At 26.6% G+C, this 14,000-nt stretch overlaps 2 protein-coding genes across 4 annotated transcripts; both read left to right on the forward strand.

The window, feature by feature from the left end:
- Nucleotides 1–968: 968 nt before the first annotated feature.
- On the forward strand, nucleotides 969–4,602 carry LOC100161922 (adenine phosphoribosyltransferase-like). Of its 3 annotated transcripts, none has more exons than XM_008186711.3 (5): nucleotides 972–1,368; nucleotides 1,438–1,591; nucleotides 2,233–2,470; nucleotides 2,574–2,652; nucleotides 4,263–4,584. In XM_008186711.3, exons 2-5 carry the CDS (start codon nucleotides 1,497–1,499, stop codon nucleotides 4,397–4,399), a joined length of 549 nt encoding a protein of 182 aa, XP_008184933.1. In that variant the 5' UTR covers nucleotides 972–1,368; nucleotides 1,438–1,496; the 3' UTR covers nucleotides 4,400–4,584.
- Nucleotides 4,603–7,791: 3,189 nt separating this feature from the next.
- Nucleotides 7,792–10,173, forward strand: LOC100162276 (adenine phosphoribosyltransferase-like). The gene is given in 5 exon segments (NM_001293531.1): nucleotides 7,792–7,936; nucleotides 7,994–8,145; nucleotides 8,662–8,899; nucleotides 9,722–9,800; nucleotides 9,931–10,173. Coding segments are annotated over 4 exon segments (546 nt in total). The 5' UTR covers nucleotides 7,792–7,936; nucleotides 7,994–8,053; the 3' UTR covers nucleotides 10,068–10,173.
- Nucleotides 10,174–14,000: the final 3,827 nt, after the last annotated feature.

Raw genomic sequence — 14,000 nt, forward strand, 5'->3', positions numbered from 1 at the left:
CCCCACATCCACCACTAAAACCGGCACTGGTACTAATAGTTACAACATGATATGTTAAACTATTAAGATTAATACATTTTATGCTTTAATACATTTATAGCTGTTAATTCCGTATTACTAATGTTCAATAGTAAAATAAATTACTATAATAATTAATAGCAATTAGCAATTTATATATTTAAATAATAATAAGCTAACAGACAGTCTCGCCTCTGAATCGTTTTTCGAATGCAATGATTTATCATTGAATTCTAATTTAATACACCCATTACAGCACTGTTTGACAGATTATTGATTAATATATAAAACAGAATATAATAATATATTATAATATTTAAGTCAAAACCTCGGTTGCGAGCGGCATATTTCTCCGGACAAGTCACGGACTCACGGTGTCTGGAGAGAAGTGCCGCTATCCCCCACCCGGACATGGCAGATACCTACGGGCTACGGGTGCCCACTAAAAAATCTGCCAAACTAACAAACACACGTCGTGTTTAACCCTACAGCACCCTCCCCACAGTTAAAAACCACCCAATGGCCTAAGTTGCCACGGGTTAATTAATAAAAAAAAAAATAAAGAAATATTTAATATAATCTGTGATTACAGTTATTTTTTTATTCCACAGGTGATACAATTGAACTGATAATGTGATAAGGATTACCAGTTCACTACGTCAGACCGTTTCCAGGTTTATAGAGCATGTATATTGTATAATCTATAAACCTTGGGGCTCTTTCACATGACATGAATGCGTATCATACGTATGCCGTATGCTACTCGTGCGTTTTCATTTAAACGACAGGCGGCATTTGTATCCTGTAGATTCTAGTATCAATAGTCGCGTGGTTAACAAATCAAAACAAAGTTAACGGTTTTGTACTTTTTTTTTCCGAATTCCAATCAGTAATTCTTTAGTCCTTAATAGGTAGTCGGCGTATACTTGAATATTTTATTGACTTGGCCAATTTGATTACTATTTACATTTTGCTGATACATACCTTAAAATAAGATACATAAGTCGGAGAATTACGTCGGTCTATTATTATAAGATAATATTATGATTGTTTTGACTTTTGAATGTTACGAATTACAATTAAATTCAATTTAGAGATAAAATTCCAAATATCAAATCACGTATACCGTTAATAATTGCGTAGTTATTTCTTTGAGTGTTATCGTAATTTGTGATCGTTGACTACAGTAGTACAATAGCATATTATTATTGAGTTTAATTTGTTTTTGTATGACTGTTTTCTATATTAAAATGTCATCAATGGCTATCAAATTCAGATATCAATAAAAATGAAATACTACTAAAACAGTGCTCGTGAATCGTTTTAGGTGTTCTATAAAAAAAAAAATAGGTACTTTGGTGCAGCAATGTTTAATAAATTTTAATACATACCTAACATTAAATTTTATTTCAACTTTAGTTACCAATTTAAGATCAAATATTTTCGTTACAAGATTTAAATCTACAAATACATTTATCATGGCATCAACAATTCCATTGGAGGATAACATTAATATGTTACAACAATATGTTGAATATTTTCCAGACTTCCCTAAACCAGGAATCTTGTATAAGTAAATACATTTTTTTGATTATAAATTAATTTCTTTTTAGTATTTAATTGAAATTTGTCTATTTATAAAGCGCACGCTTATGTTAAAACCAATATAGGTCTCATAATGTAACCTTTACTATACGATTGTGAGTTGAAAGAACAACTTAATAACTTGTTCTTTCTTGCATGATTTTTTTTTTGTTTTTATAATCTTACTATAATTTTAAGATAGTAAAAAATATTAAAGATGTTTTATTGTTTCTTTATAAATTCAAAAGTAGAAACAGTAAATAAATTGTACCGTAAACAGCTAATTTTTTAAATATCACAGCAATTTAAAATTTTTAAATCTAGGTAGGTACCTACATCAAATTGTAAAAACGAAAACCGCAGTAAAGACATTTAACTTATAACTATTAATTATCTTAACATTAAGCAAGTAGGTATTGTATAATTTGTTTGTCATTGCATCCATCATTATAAATAAAATATAGACCATTATTGGGTTAGCAGAGATTTACACAGAATCATTATTTTTTTAATATTATGATTAAATTCAAAAACACAGTAACTCTCAAACTCCTTATGACCATTATCACACTTAAGAATTTAAATATTTTAAATATTATAATTTACATAGAATATATTTTTATTTTGCAGGGATGTATTATCATTGTTAAGCCACATCGATGGAATAAAATTGTTGGAGAAAATATTGAAACAAATTTCTGATCAACTACGTGGCAAAGTTGACTGTATAGCAATGTTGGAGACTCGTGGTTTTATTTTTGCTCCAATACTTGCTTTACAACTCAATGTACCATGCATACCTGTTAGTAAAAAAGGAAATTTACCAGGTCCTGTCATTGAAATGTCATATATTTTGGAATATGGAGAAGTAATTAACTATTATAGTATTATTATAGTATTATTATACAGTTGCTTTCATAAAATCAATTTGTTTGAAATTTATTAAAATAATTTTATATATTTATGCTCAGGATATATTGACAGTACAATTAAACAGTATTACAAAAGGACAGAAGATATTCATAGTGGATGATTTCCTTGCAACTGGAGGTATATACAACTAATTAATTTTTACAATACCTATGTATTTGTTTGATCTATAATAAGATATATGGTACAACACATTAAAATGGACATATTTACAGTAACAACTACATAGGCACAAATAGGGGGGGGCTTTAGGGGCTATGCGCCCCCAAAAATGTCCATAGCTCTCCCAAACATTTCCTACATTTTGTTTTAAGCTTATTCAATATTATCACAGTAAGGTCTTATTAGACCCCCCCCAAATCTCAAACGCTAATTGCGCCTATGAACAACTAACAACTTAGTATTAATGATTATATTAAATATTTATTTTCTAGATTTTGTTGGTAAAATTCTAGATCACAAGACATTTTTCATATTTTAAAATACAATATTTTAATTAAAACTATTAACAGCTTATTCGCAGAAACATACTAAAAAACATACCTAGTTTCAAGATATGATTAAATTTATGAAACTTTGAAAGCACTGCGATTAATTCTATTCTGGGAAATGTTGCGTCAATAATGACACCTTACTATTGTCTATTTCTGCTATTATTAATATACTTTTAGGATATATTATAGTTCAATGACTGATCATCTAGCCCTCATTCTAGTTTATACTAGCAATTTTTTCTGGACGTTGCTAATTCTTTGGTGGCTAGTTGATTATTTAGGTTGCTAACATAATATAAAGTAACCTATAAGAAAAATTCTTTAAGGTTCCACAAAAAAATAAAATGTTGAAACTAAGGGTCAGGGTGAGAACTATTAAATATTTTTTTAATTATAAAAAGAAAGCTTTATGCATCTATTTTAAATTGTATAGTTGTCATCAAAGATAATTTATAAAATAATAATTGACTATATTATTTGGCATATTATGGTGAGCTATTAAAATTACATAAATACTTTGTTTCTTTCTAAATTATTTTTTAAAAATAACTAATCCTTAAAATGTATTTTTATGTGGACTCTAATTTCAAATAATTCAATAGCAATGTATTTTTAATATTACATAATTGTAAATTAAAATGTTCAGACATTAAATAAATAAATAAATAAAAGATAATTTTTATAATAGAATATTAATGTATCTAGTAGCAGTAACATATCCAAAGCTTAATCAGCAGCCAGGGGAGGGAAAAATTTAAAAATTGTAATTCACCTCAATATATTACGTGTATATTAAAATTGAATTAGTGATAGGTACATTTATTACTAGATTTATACACGGTGGTTTTAAAATATTCAACTAGTAATTTAATTATTATAGGATCACATATATTTTGTAATCTTCCAATACAGTTTCTTCATTTAACTTACCTAGTTTATATTACCCCAAGTTAGAGGGTATCCACACTGGTGGGCCTCCCTCCTCACCCCATTTCATGTTATGTACTTTATATTAGCTATCAAATTTACTTATTCTATTGTATATAAGTATTACATATTGAAAATACTCTATTTTATCTAATAAAAAAAGAATTTAGTTTATACTTTTAAGTTTTAAATAACAATTTATTACTTATAAAAAAGAAATTCTATGCAATTCATTACCTATGTTTATTTTAAATAGAAATTTCAGTGTCAGTATGTAACTTAATTAAATACATTTTGATTTTTAAATAGGTACATTAGAAGCCGCTTCAAAGTTAATAGAGAAAGCAGGTGGCGAAATTATACAAGGATTAGTATTGATGGAAAAATTAGAATTAGAAGGACGTAAAAGATTAAATTTTCCAATGATATCATTAATGTCTGAATAATTGTTGAAAGAAATTGTTTATTTTATTTTTTTTTATATTTTACTATGTAGTATTTAATAACTATATCTTATTAGATATTGTTATTAATATCATTGTTATTTACAAAAAAAAAAAAAATTGTACCTTTTGCATAAACACAATATTATATAAATATTCCATAATATAGTTGTTAAATAATAGTGTAATTGATTTTTCCAAAATATTGATTGAATTTAAATATTTTATACATTGATGGGTTATAATTTAAAATACTTATCTACTTATTTATAGTGTATATACAATATACATAATACACTATATTTTGTTGATTTACAAACTTGGTAAAAACTAATAACAAATAATAGTTGATTTTTTTTATCGTTGAATTGTGTACTACAGTACTATGTATATTACAATTAAATATTAATAGGACAGAATATGAATTCAAATATTCAATTTTATATAATTATTCATTATATTAAAAAAAAGGGAGAAATTAAGTAACCACTCTGCTGTACAGTAAGCTAGACAATTTTTATGTTGTAAAAATATGAACTTCAAACCCTCATAAAAATTTAATTTAACTTATCTTGTATTCATCCCAAGTTAGAGGGTACCCACACTGGTGGGCCTCCCTCCTCAAGCCATTCATGTTATTATTGTTTCTTATTGCACATATGCTTATTATGTCCACGATGATATAGATTGTATATTTTCTTCTAAAAATAAAAAAAAAAAAAAACTTTCTTGTAGACATTTTTTTTTTGATAAAGGTAGACAAACTTTGAGGAATCTTGCATTAAATTTTCAAATCTTAGATTTAAAAAAAATTGTTCACAAATTTCTAACTCAAAATAATTTGCACATTTTCGTGATTTTTACGTAGTTTGTCAAGATTTTAACTTGAAATGCTAATAAAAAAAATTTAACCATGGATTTTTAATAATTTTCAAACGCCTTTGTAACAATATAGTAGGAGCTTTGTATTATTTTTTCAAGCTTTTTACACAACAAATAAAATTTAACTGACATTTATAGAAAAAAAAAACTTGAAAAATTGGAAACTGATAATGTCCGTAAACAAATCCGAAAACAAATCAAAATATTCCCAAAAAAATATGTTTTAGTTTAAATATATAGAATTTATAAGTATAGTGCTCAGATTTTTATATATTTGTAATAAAACATTTAAAAAGTAGGTAGGTACAATTTTTATATATAATTAAATTTTATCTTGGATTTTTATTGAAATTAGATCAGGTATATCATAATATACCTACATACTCAAATTGTCGAAGTTAAATGATCACTGTGATTTGGTCTTAACACAGATTTGTTCCGACTAAAAGAACGCTCTATCCCAACAGATATAATGGGTGCAAATAATATCATATTTTCAATGTCCAAAGGAGTGAGCTCAGCCTGTAATAACATCCCATTTATTACGCATTGGGTCTTTTTGATTACATTTAGGCAGTTTAAATCGGGATTCTCGTTTAATACACTATTCATATTTTCTTGTGCAGTCCGCCTCTCCCGGGCCTTAACGTGTTTTTGTATAAATGAATAGAAATTATCCATAACGACCATAAAGTAGATTATATCATCTCTCGTATTATTTTATACGTCATGTACTAAAATAAACACGAAATTGTCACAAAATTATAACTTTATACATTGACAAATACAATCGTGTATTATTAAGATTGTGTAAATATGTAAAAAACAAAAATTAACTGAGAAATATGTAAAATTATGTTTTATGACGAAATATGTAAAAATATGTAATATTAAGTAGGTACCTATATTGATCATTTTGTTACAATCATTTGAAACGAATTTATCATTTGCCCAAATTAAATTATTTAGTTACAGTAAAAATATGTATATACATAGGTATAAATATGAGCCTTAGTCATTAAACCTACCTATTAGCTATAGGTAATAATTTATTATTAGTAACTTTTGAGTCAAGACCACCTGTAGATTGGCGTGAATAGGTTCGTAAATAATAAATAAGCAATAACTTAAAATTAATCTAAATGTTTTAAAAATCTCATTGGGTATTTAAAATATAATAATATTATAATGATGGATACTGGATAGCCAGATAGGTATGTAAAAGTTTAAAGAATTTTACGAATAATATTTTTGAATTTCAAGTTAGAACAAAATAATTAAAATTGTAATTTCTTCGTTCAAATATCTAAATTGGTTCAAATTTGAACTTCATGTCTATAAAAAAAATTATGCTGAGATTTGTCAAATCGGGTTTTGAGTAATACCTAATTCCTGTTTTATACTAATTTTTTTTTTTCCCAATCATTTAGAAAAACAATGAAATGAGGACATTTTAAATTTTTAATTCCCAGTAGTACCAACTAATTCAATTTCCTTTTAGAAAATATACCTATTGAAGTTGAACATCAAATTTTTTTTTTCTTCTAACAAATCGTGTATGAATAGTACATACACAAAAAAAAATAAAACACATAAATTATCAATACATCATTGTAAAATACCATGACCAGGCGCGTAGCCAGGATTTTCTCATGGGGGGGGGGGGGGGGTTTGCCAATATTTGTTGGTAAACTTACCTATATTTATATAAATCGCTAAAAGGTTAGCATTACTCCATGTATGACGAAGCAGACATTTTTTCACACGAATGTATAAAATATAAATAACAAATGTAATAACGTCGACTGTGATGTCTCGGGCTAATGGGGAAAATTTTAATTTCGCTAGAAATAGACGAAAACACAATCTAAATTTAGATATTAGGTACTGATAATCGTGACTCTGGAGAATAACAGAAATATTGCCTGAAAACCAATATAATTATTAATTTTTATACAATTAAAGGTTAATATTTTATCAACGTATATAATTATACAAATACAAATACATATTATATAGAATAGAATCAAAACTTTTATTAACGAAATAGTTGAAGGCAAGTTTAATTGGTTTGATGATAGATTTTTTTTTTAAAAAAAATAAAAAAAATGTCAGTATCAAGTTTAAAGTTTTTTAATCTTGAAAAATATTTTTGCCATTTTTTTTAGGGGTTTTAAAAAACTCATGGGGGGGGGTTGTGATCTGATAACCCCCCCCTTTGGCTACGCTCCTGACCATGGCAGATCGCTCTGTTCAGAATTTATTATCTTAAGTCGTTATAAAAAGTGGCTACTAAACATGTATATATGCTACTTAACTACAAGCACAGACAATATGAGTCATATAGTCTGTGCTACAAGTGTCTAGTGCATAGAGTAATATTACTCAATGGTCTAGTGGACTCTTATCAGTTATTAGTTATCAGTTACCAATGAGTTGTATTTATTTATTTTAAATGTTTCTGAAAGGCCAAGTTAATTATGGTGGCGTCTTATATGGTCTTATTAGACTTCAGAGCGATATGCAATTTATCGGAGTCATGACGTGTCGTCATCATTTAAATCCATTAAGATAACATCCACATAGACGCTAGCAAATTGATCGAGAATATAAACGTTAATTTAGTGACAGACTTTGAGTGGACATTGTCAGCACCAGGTAATTTTCTTTTGATTTCAACACGTGTAGTGATTATTAAAATGTCGACTTGTTCAGTTCCAGGTTCTTATTGGATTGTTTGTGATCGTTGAGGGATTTCTACTGGAGTTAATTAAAATGTCGATTACCAGTATTGAAGATGATGCGCTAGCATTACAGAGTTACATCAAGTCATATCCAGACTTCCCTCTGCCTGGAATATTGTTTAGGTGGGTACTTAATTTTTTGATCGATGAATGATGATATCACTTTTACAATATTTTATGTCGCTCCTGTAGTTATTATAATCAAGGTTATAATCTGAGTGCTTAATGTCTTGTTATCTACCAACCTTGAATGATAGAAAGAAAACATTATCTATATGTTGATTTAATATTAAAATATTAAATAATTACTAATTATATTACGATTCATAAAAATACCCATATAGAATAGACATAGATATTTTACTTAATAATTTTGCTACGAAATCAATTAGCTAGGTATTGATCGTTTTACATTTTAATATTGTAGAATGTATAAAACTATTATTTCTAGGTGACCTTAGAAATGTTAACATTTTTTTTTAAATTGTTGGTTAAAAGGCCAACTCTTGTAAATAGGTGTATCATTAAAGTTTTCTACTGTATTTTGTATTATCTGATAATAAACCAATTATAGTTTTAATAGTGAGTTAAGCTTAAATAATTAAATTTGAATAATGAAATATGCAATTATATTTACAGAGATATATTCAATGTCTTCCAAAGTACTGATGGATTACAATTGTTGAATAATATTTTGAAAAAATATGCGGTTGAAATCGCTGGTAAAGTTGACTGTGTTGCAATGTTGGAAGCTCGAGGATTTTTGTTGGGCACTTTAATGGCATTGTACTTAAATGTTCCCTGTGTTCCGGTTAGGAAGAAGGGAAAGTTACCTGGAAAAGTAGCTCAACTAGAGTATAGTTTGGAATATGCTAAAGTAATTATAAATTGTATTTTGTTTAATGTTTATGTGTGAATTATGAAATGTAATAGGTTCATTATAAGATTAATTTGTGTTTTATTTCATTTGATAAAATAAAATACTAAAATATGTATTATACCTAATTGGTATCAATATTATTAACAACCATGAAGATGTATTAAAGAATAATTGTCTTATAAATAATGAGAGTTTATCATGTATAATATAGAAAGAAATTAACTAGATAATTTACTTTTGTTATTAACATTAGCATTTAGTATGCATAATATTTTAGTTATCTTAATTTAAATGCTTAAAAAAACATAGTAAATATAAACCCTTTCTAAAATACAAGCCTATACAATTAAAGTATTAAATAATACATTTTACGTTGTATACTTAAAAATAATAGTAGTTTAATTTCAATCTTTCAAAATGTTCTATTTAATCTGCATTGCAATTGAAATATTTCTTCAGAAAAAATCATATCACAAGTATTTTACTAAAATATATTACAAGATATTAGAGATATATTCAGATACTAGTACAATACATTGTATTGTATGAATTATTTATCAATCTCAAACTATGTAGTTAACATTTTTGTTTACATGTTTATTGAAAAATGAAGCCAATTGTATGATCAAATGTTTTTTTTTAATAATAAGATATGTCTAAATTAAACTAAATATAATTCACCTCAAAAATCAAAACATCAAAAATGTTAACTGTTATTTACTTCATTACTTGCTAATTTAATTTAATTAACGAGTGCATTTGTTTCTACATTATATTTTAATCAAGAAAATACGTGGTTTAAAATAAGGTTTGTTTCAGGATGTATTGGAAGTTCAATTAGATGTCTTAAAAGAAGGAAAAAGAGTTCTGGTCATTGATGATTTGTTAGCAACTGGAGGTATGCGATTAAATTAAATAGCTTATTACTTATTTCTTACATTGTTTAAAAACATATGAATTATTTTAAATTGAAGAAGTACATGAATGTAGCCCACCTAACCTGCTAATTTTCCATTAATATTTTTAAGGTACTCTTGAAGCTGCTGTTAAACTACTGAGGAAAACTGGGGCAGAAGTAGTTCAAGCAGTAGTTATTATGGAACTCTGTGATTTAGAAGCACGGAAAAAAATTGACATTCCAATCAAATCATTTATTCAATACTAAATATTTTATACAATAAATATTTAAAAAATAATAATAATTTTAAATTGGTAGTTTTGATATTTATTATGCATATTATTTATTTAAATATAACACACCAGAGTAGTAATGAGTACAGATATTATTTAAGAGGTAATATATACTTAAAACTATTACGATAAAAAAAAAGAAAATTTATAATAATAAATATAATAGGTAACTTAAATATTCATTACAATATTTTTTATTTAACAAGTGAGTCAAAACAAAAATCAAAATATTTTATCAAATACATTGTTGTAAGAACTACATATAAGGAGTCTTTATTAAATTTTTGAATCTATGTTTTCAAATTGAATATTTTACAAATTTTCTTACAACTACAAAACATTTTTATGAATTTTCTTAAATTGTAAAGCCACTTTTACGTCTATAAAATAACTATTTATTTTAAATACCTTTAAATGTTAATATGTTATGGTAATGTTATAATTGTTACTAGAAAACAATTTGAATGTCTATAAGTACGTCAAAAAGTGTAAAATTATTTTGAAAAGTACATAAGGTATTTCTAGAAAATGTTTTTATGTTTAAGTATTTGGTATTCCTATAATTAACTTCCAGATTATTTTTAAGTACTTGGAATTTTCTACTTTTGACCCACAAAGTATTAACTGGATATATATTGCAATCAAAAACTATTCTCAAATTTGAAAATTTTTGTTGCTCCGACTGTATTTGTGTAAGTATACGGTCTGTGTAACTACGCCATACTATACCTACGTAAAAAATCTTCAAATTTGAGAATAGTTTTTGATTGCAATGTGTATCCAGTTAATACTTTGTACCTTAGACACAGACTTCTATACTACATAATATTATAGAAATCTGTGACCTTAGGTCATATACTAGTACCTATAATAATATGATCTAAGCTGTATGCTGAATAATATTATCAGCTTAGTATTTAAACAAACAAATGTATTGTACAAACAAAATTATAAAAACCAAAGTCCTATAGGTGTTTATGATGGCGAATAAATGAAGTACAAGTTTTATTTTGATACCTACTTAACAATTGTTTTAATTAACCTAACCTAGTTTATAGTTAGTATTTTTATATACATCTGAAAGGAAGTAGATACGTACACTCAACATTTGTTTTTCCGAGAGCTTTGTCTTATAAATATTTTTCCAATGTTTGATAATTTTCAAACAAACTGAATGTGGACAAAGTCGTATTTGATAAGGATACATTATTGTAACATCAATACCTACGTGGCTATGTAACATCATGAAGACTATAAGAATATATAGAATATTCTAGTCTTCATGGTAACATAAAACGTAGGTATACAATACGATTATTGTATGTATGTTTAAGATACTCATCAATTCCGCCTTCTATTTCCCGAGGATTAGGTACCTATATCAAATGCCTAATCTATATTACTTACAAATTCCTTTTAAATTGTGATATAGGTATAATTTATTCAAATAAAAGACGGCCTGTCTTAATAATAAAAAACAAGCTAGGATCATATAAGGGTTAAAAATATTATGTTATAATTTATAATATCGTAATAAAATAAAGTAAGATAGATATGTTCTTATAAAAAAGTGCCGCCAGAGCCGATCGCACCTCCCAAAATACCAACGTTTACCGGAATAGTTAGATTGCTATTTTAAACATTAATTTATTCAATAATAATGAATTAAGAAAAAAACACTTTTTTGGATGTTTTATTGCGTAATAGTATTAATCTAAAAATGTTAAAAAGCATGATTTTCAACATTTACACTATTTCTTTTCTTGTTCTAAAAAGAATGTAGGCATTACATTCTGAAAAAAAGCGATCTTGTGAAATTAAATTACTTTGGTACATTTCAAATTGTTTTAGTTGAAGATCAGCGGAAGCTATTGTGATGGGATTTGTTAGAGGTATTTGACATGCTATTATTGTTATTTATTACAGCATATAAAAGTTGATGTAACATTTTTCTCTATATCGATTAAGCGTATAGAAAAATTGTGAATTTTTTTAAATTAAAAATAACAAATTCTCTACCTATATTAGATTCTGAGCGGAGCGAGGAAGCTATTGTTTTTACAATGGTGTTTATTTTATTTTTTTTATTTTTATATCCTGTGTACGAAATTTCTTCCAAAAGGAGTGCTTCGATTTCAACATATAGTACTTTATCTTCTAGCAAATTGGATCAAGATGGTACTTTAGAGAGGTCATTTTCTGATTCTCTCAATAGTTTTTAATGCCACGGGAAAAATCACCGAAAAATTACGAAAAAACGCTAAAAATGGGATTTCAATTTCTAACGCTTTGCTTATCACCATAGAAACGAATAAAAAATTATAATATTATAATATTAATTCAACTTACATGATAAAATAAATAATAACAATATAAAATATCCAGACTGACAAACCGTCTCCGTTCAGAATCGTTTTTCTTATACAATGATATTTTATCATTGAATTCAAGTCTAATACAACCCATTATACAATGAACCACTTGTAACCTACTGTACAGCAGAGCAACATCCACTTACCTGCTTTCTTATATTTTTTTTTAAATGTATGTAAAATTCAATCACAGAATACTAAAAAAAATATGTTTTTTTACTACAAGAGTAAAACTAAAAAAACTGCATCTGTTCTTTTATTGTTGTTTATTACCCACTTATTTTAGGTTTAGTTAAAAATTGTTTTTAATTTGTATTATTTATCATTTGCAGTAAAACTATTTTATAATGATCACTATAGGTATAGATGACACTACTTACGGTCGTTATTTTTCTTTGACTTTTTTAATCTTTTACAAACATTTAAACATGACACATGTCAAATGTTCATTAATTTTTAACAAATTTTAATGGAATGTATATGGACTGCTGACTTATAACCTGTAGGCTTATGATATAATTTCATATGGATATTATTAATTATTATATTAATATAATGATTCTAATGATAATTTGGTAACAAAATTAAAAAAATCTATTTAAATGTTTCCCATTAATATAATATTATAGTTTATCTTAACAATTTAGGAAATACAATTCTACCTACAATAAATAAATATACTTACGTGGCTTCGAATTATATAGCCCGAAATATATCGTTCAAGTATCAAGCAACGATATATTTTGGTTTAGGTATGCATTACAAATTACACTAACATATTATTATGTTTAGTTTATATTCCACAGAAACATGGGAAATAACGGTAACGAACACACTAATAAATGTACTCTCAAATGACTCGTCGAAAAACGGTCGTCGCAATAGGATTCCGGATATCTACACGTAGTGCAATGATACATGTTGGCCTTGACACACGTGTCGTATTCTATATACCAAGAAAATCATATCTACACAAATCTACGCACACGTGTCGTATGTTATCTACCAAAAAATCACATAGGTACAAATCCAGTAGCGAGGCGTGAGGTTTTTGGTTGGGAAGACACTAAAAAAAAAATGGCAGTAATATGCCTTGAGCTCCCATTTTAATTTTATCTATATGGTAAGAAATAAATGTTCAAAAACTAAAAATGAACTGAAATATTCTATTGAAAAAATTAGAAACGTTACAACTTCCTTAAAATGATAATTTAATATAATAACAAATGCAAATGTACGAATTTTTTTTACGTATGAGTAGTTAAGAGGACGTGATACCCGCATGTGTTGTCTCCGTCTTACAAGTGCGTAACAAAGCAAATTGTACGCTCAGCAGAATACGTGTAGCTCCGTTAATTTAAAAATTAGAGTGAATTGACCTCTTATAAATCTAAAGATAAGATTATTATCTAGGTAACCTCATATATGCTTTTTAGTATATTTTAATTTTAAACGCGAGTTATGAGTATTTTAAAATTGTAAATTTTTTATACATCTTAAGATACTCACAGTGGCGTAGTTACGGGGGGAGGGGG

Source organism: Acyrthosiphon pisum, chromosome A1 (genome assembly GCF_005508785.2).
Source record: "Acyrthosiphon pisum isolate AL4f chromosome A1, pea_aphid_22Mar2018_4r6ur, whole genome shotgun sequence".
NCBI classification, from domain to species: domain Eukaryota; kingdom Metazoa; phylum Arthropoda; class Insecta; order Hemiptera; family Aphididae; genus Acyrthosiphon; species Acyrthosiphon pisum.

Bases quoted from the DNA above. Each gene is read 5' to 3' on its own strand.
- LOC100161922 (XM_029486040.1), top strand. From the start codon at position 1,497: ATGGCATCAACAATTCCATTGGAGGATAACATTAATATGTTACAACAA. The intron at 1,592-2,232 runs GTAAATACATTT...TTTATTTTGCAG, and splicing joins AAACCAGGAATCTTGTATAA to GGATGTATTATCATTGTTAA. The intron at 2,653-4,262 runs GTATATACAACT...ATTTTTAAATAG, and splicing joins TGATTTCCTTGCAACTGGAG to GTACATTAGAAGCCGCTTCA.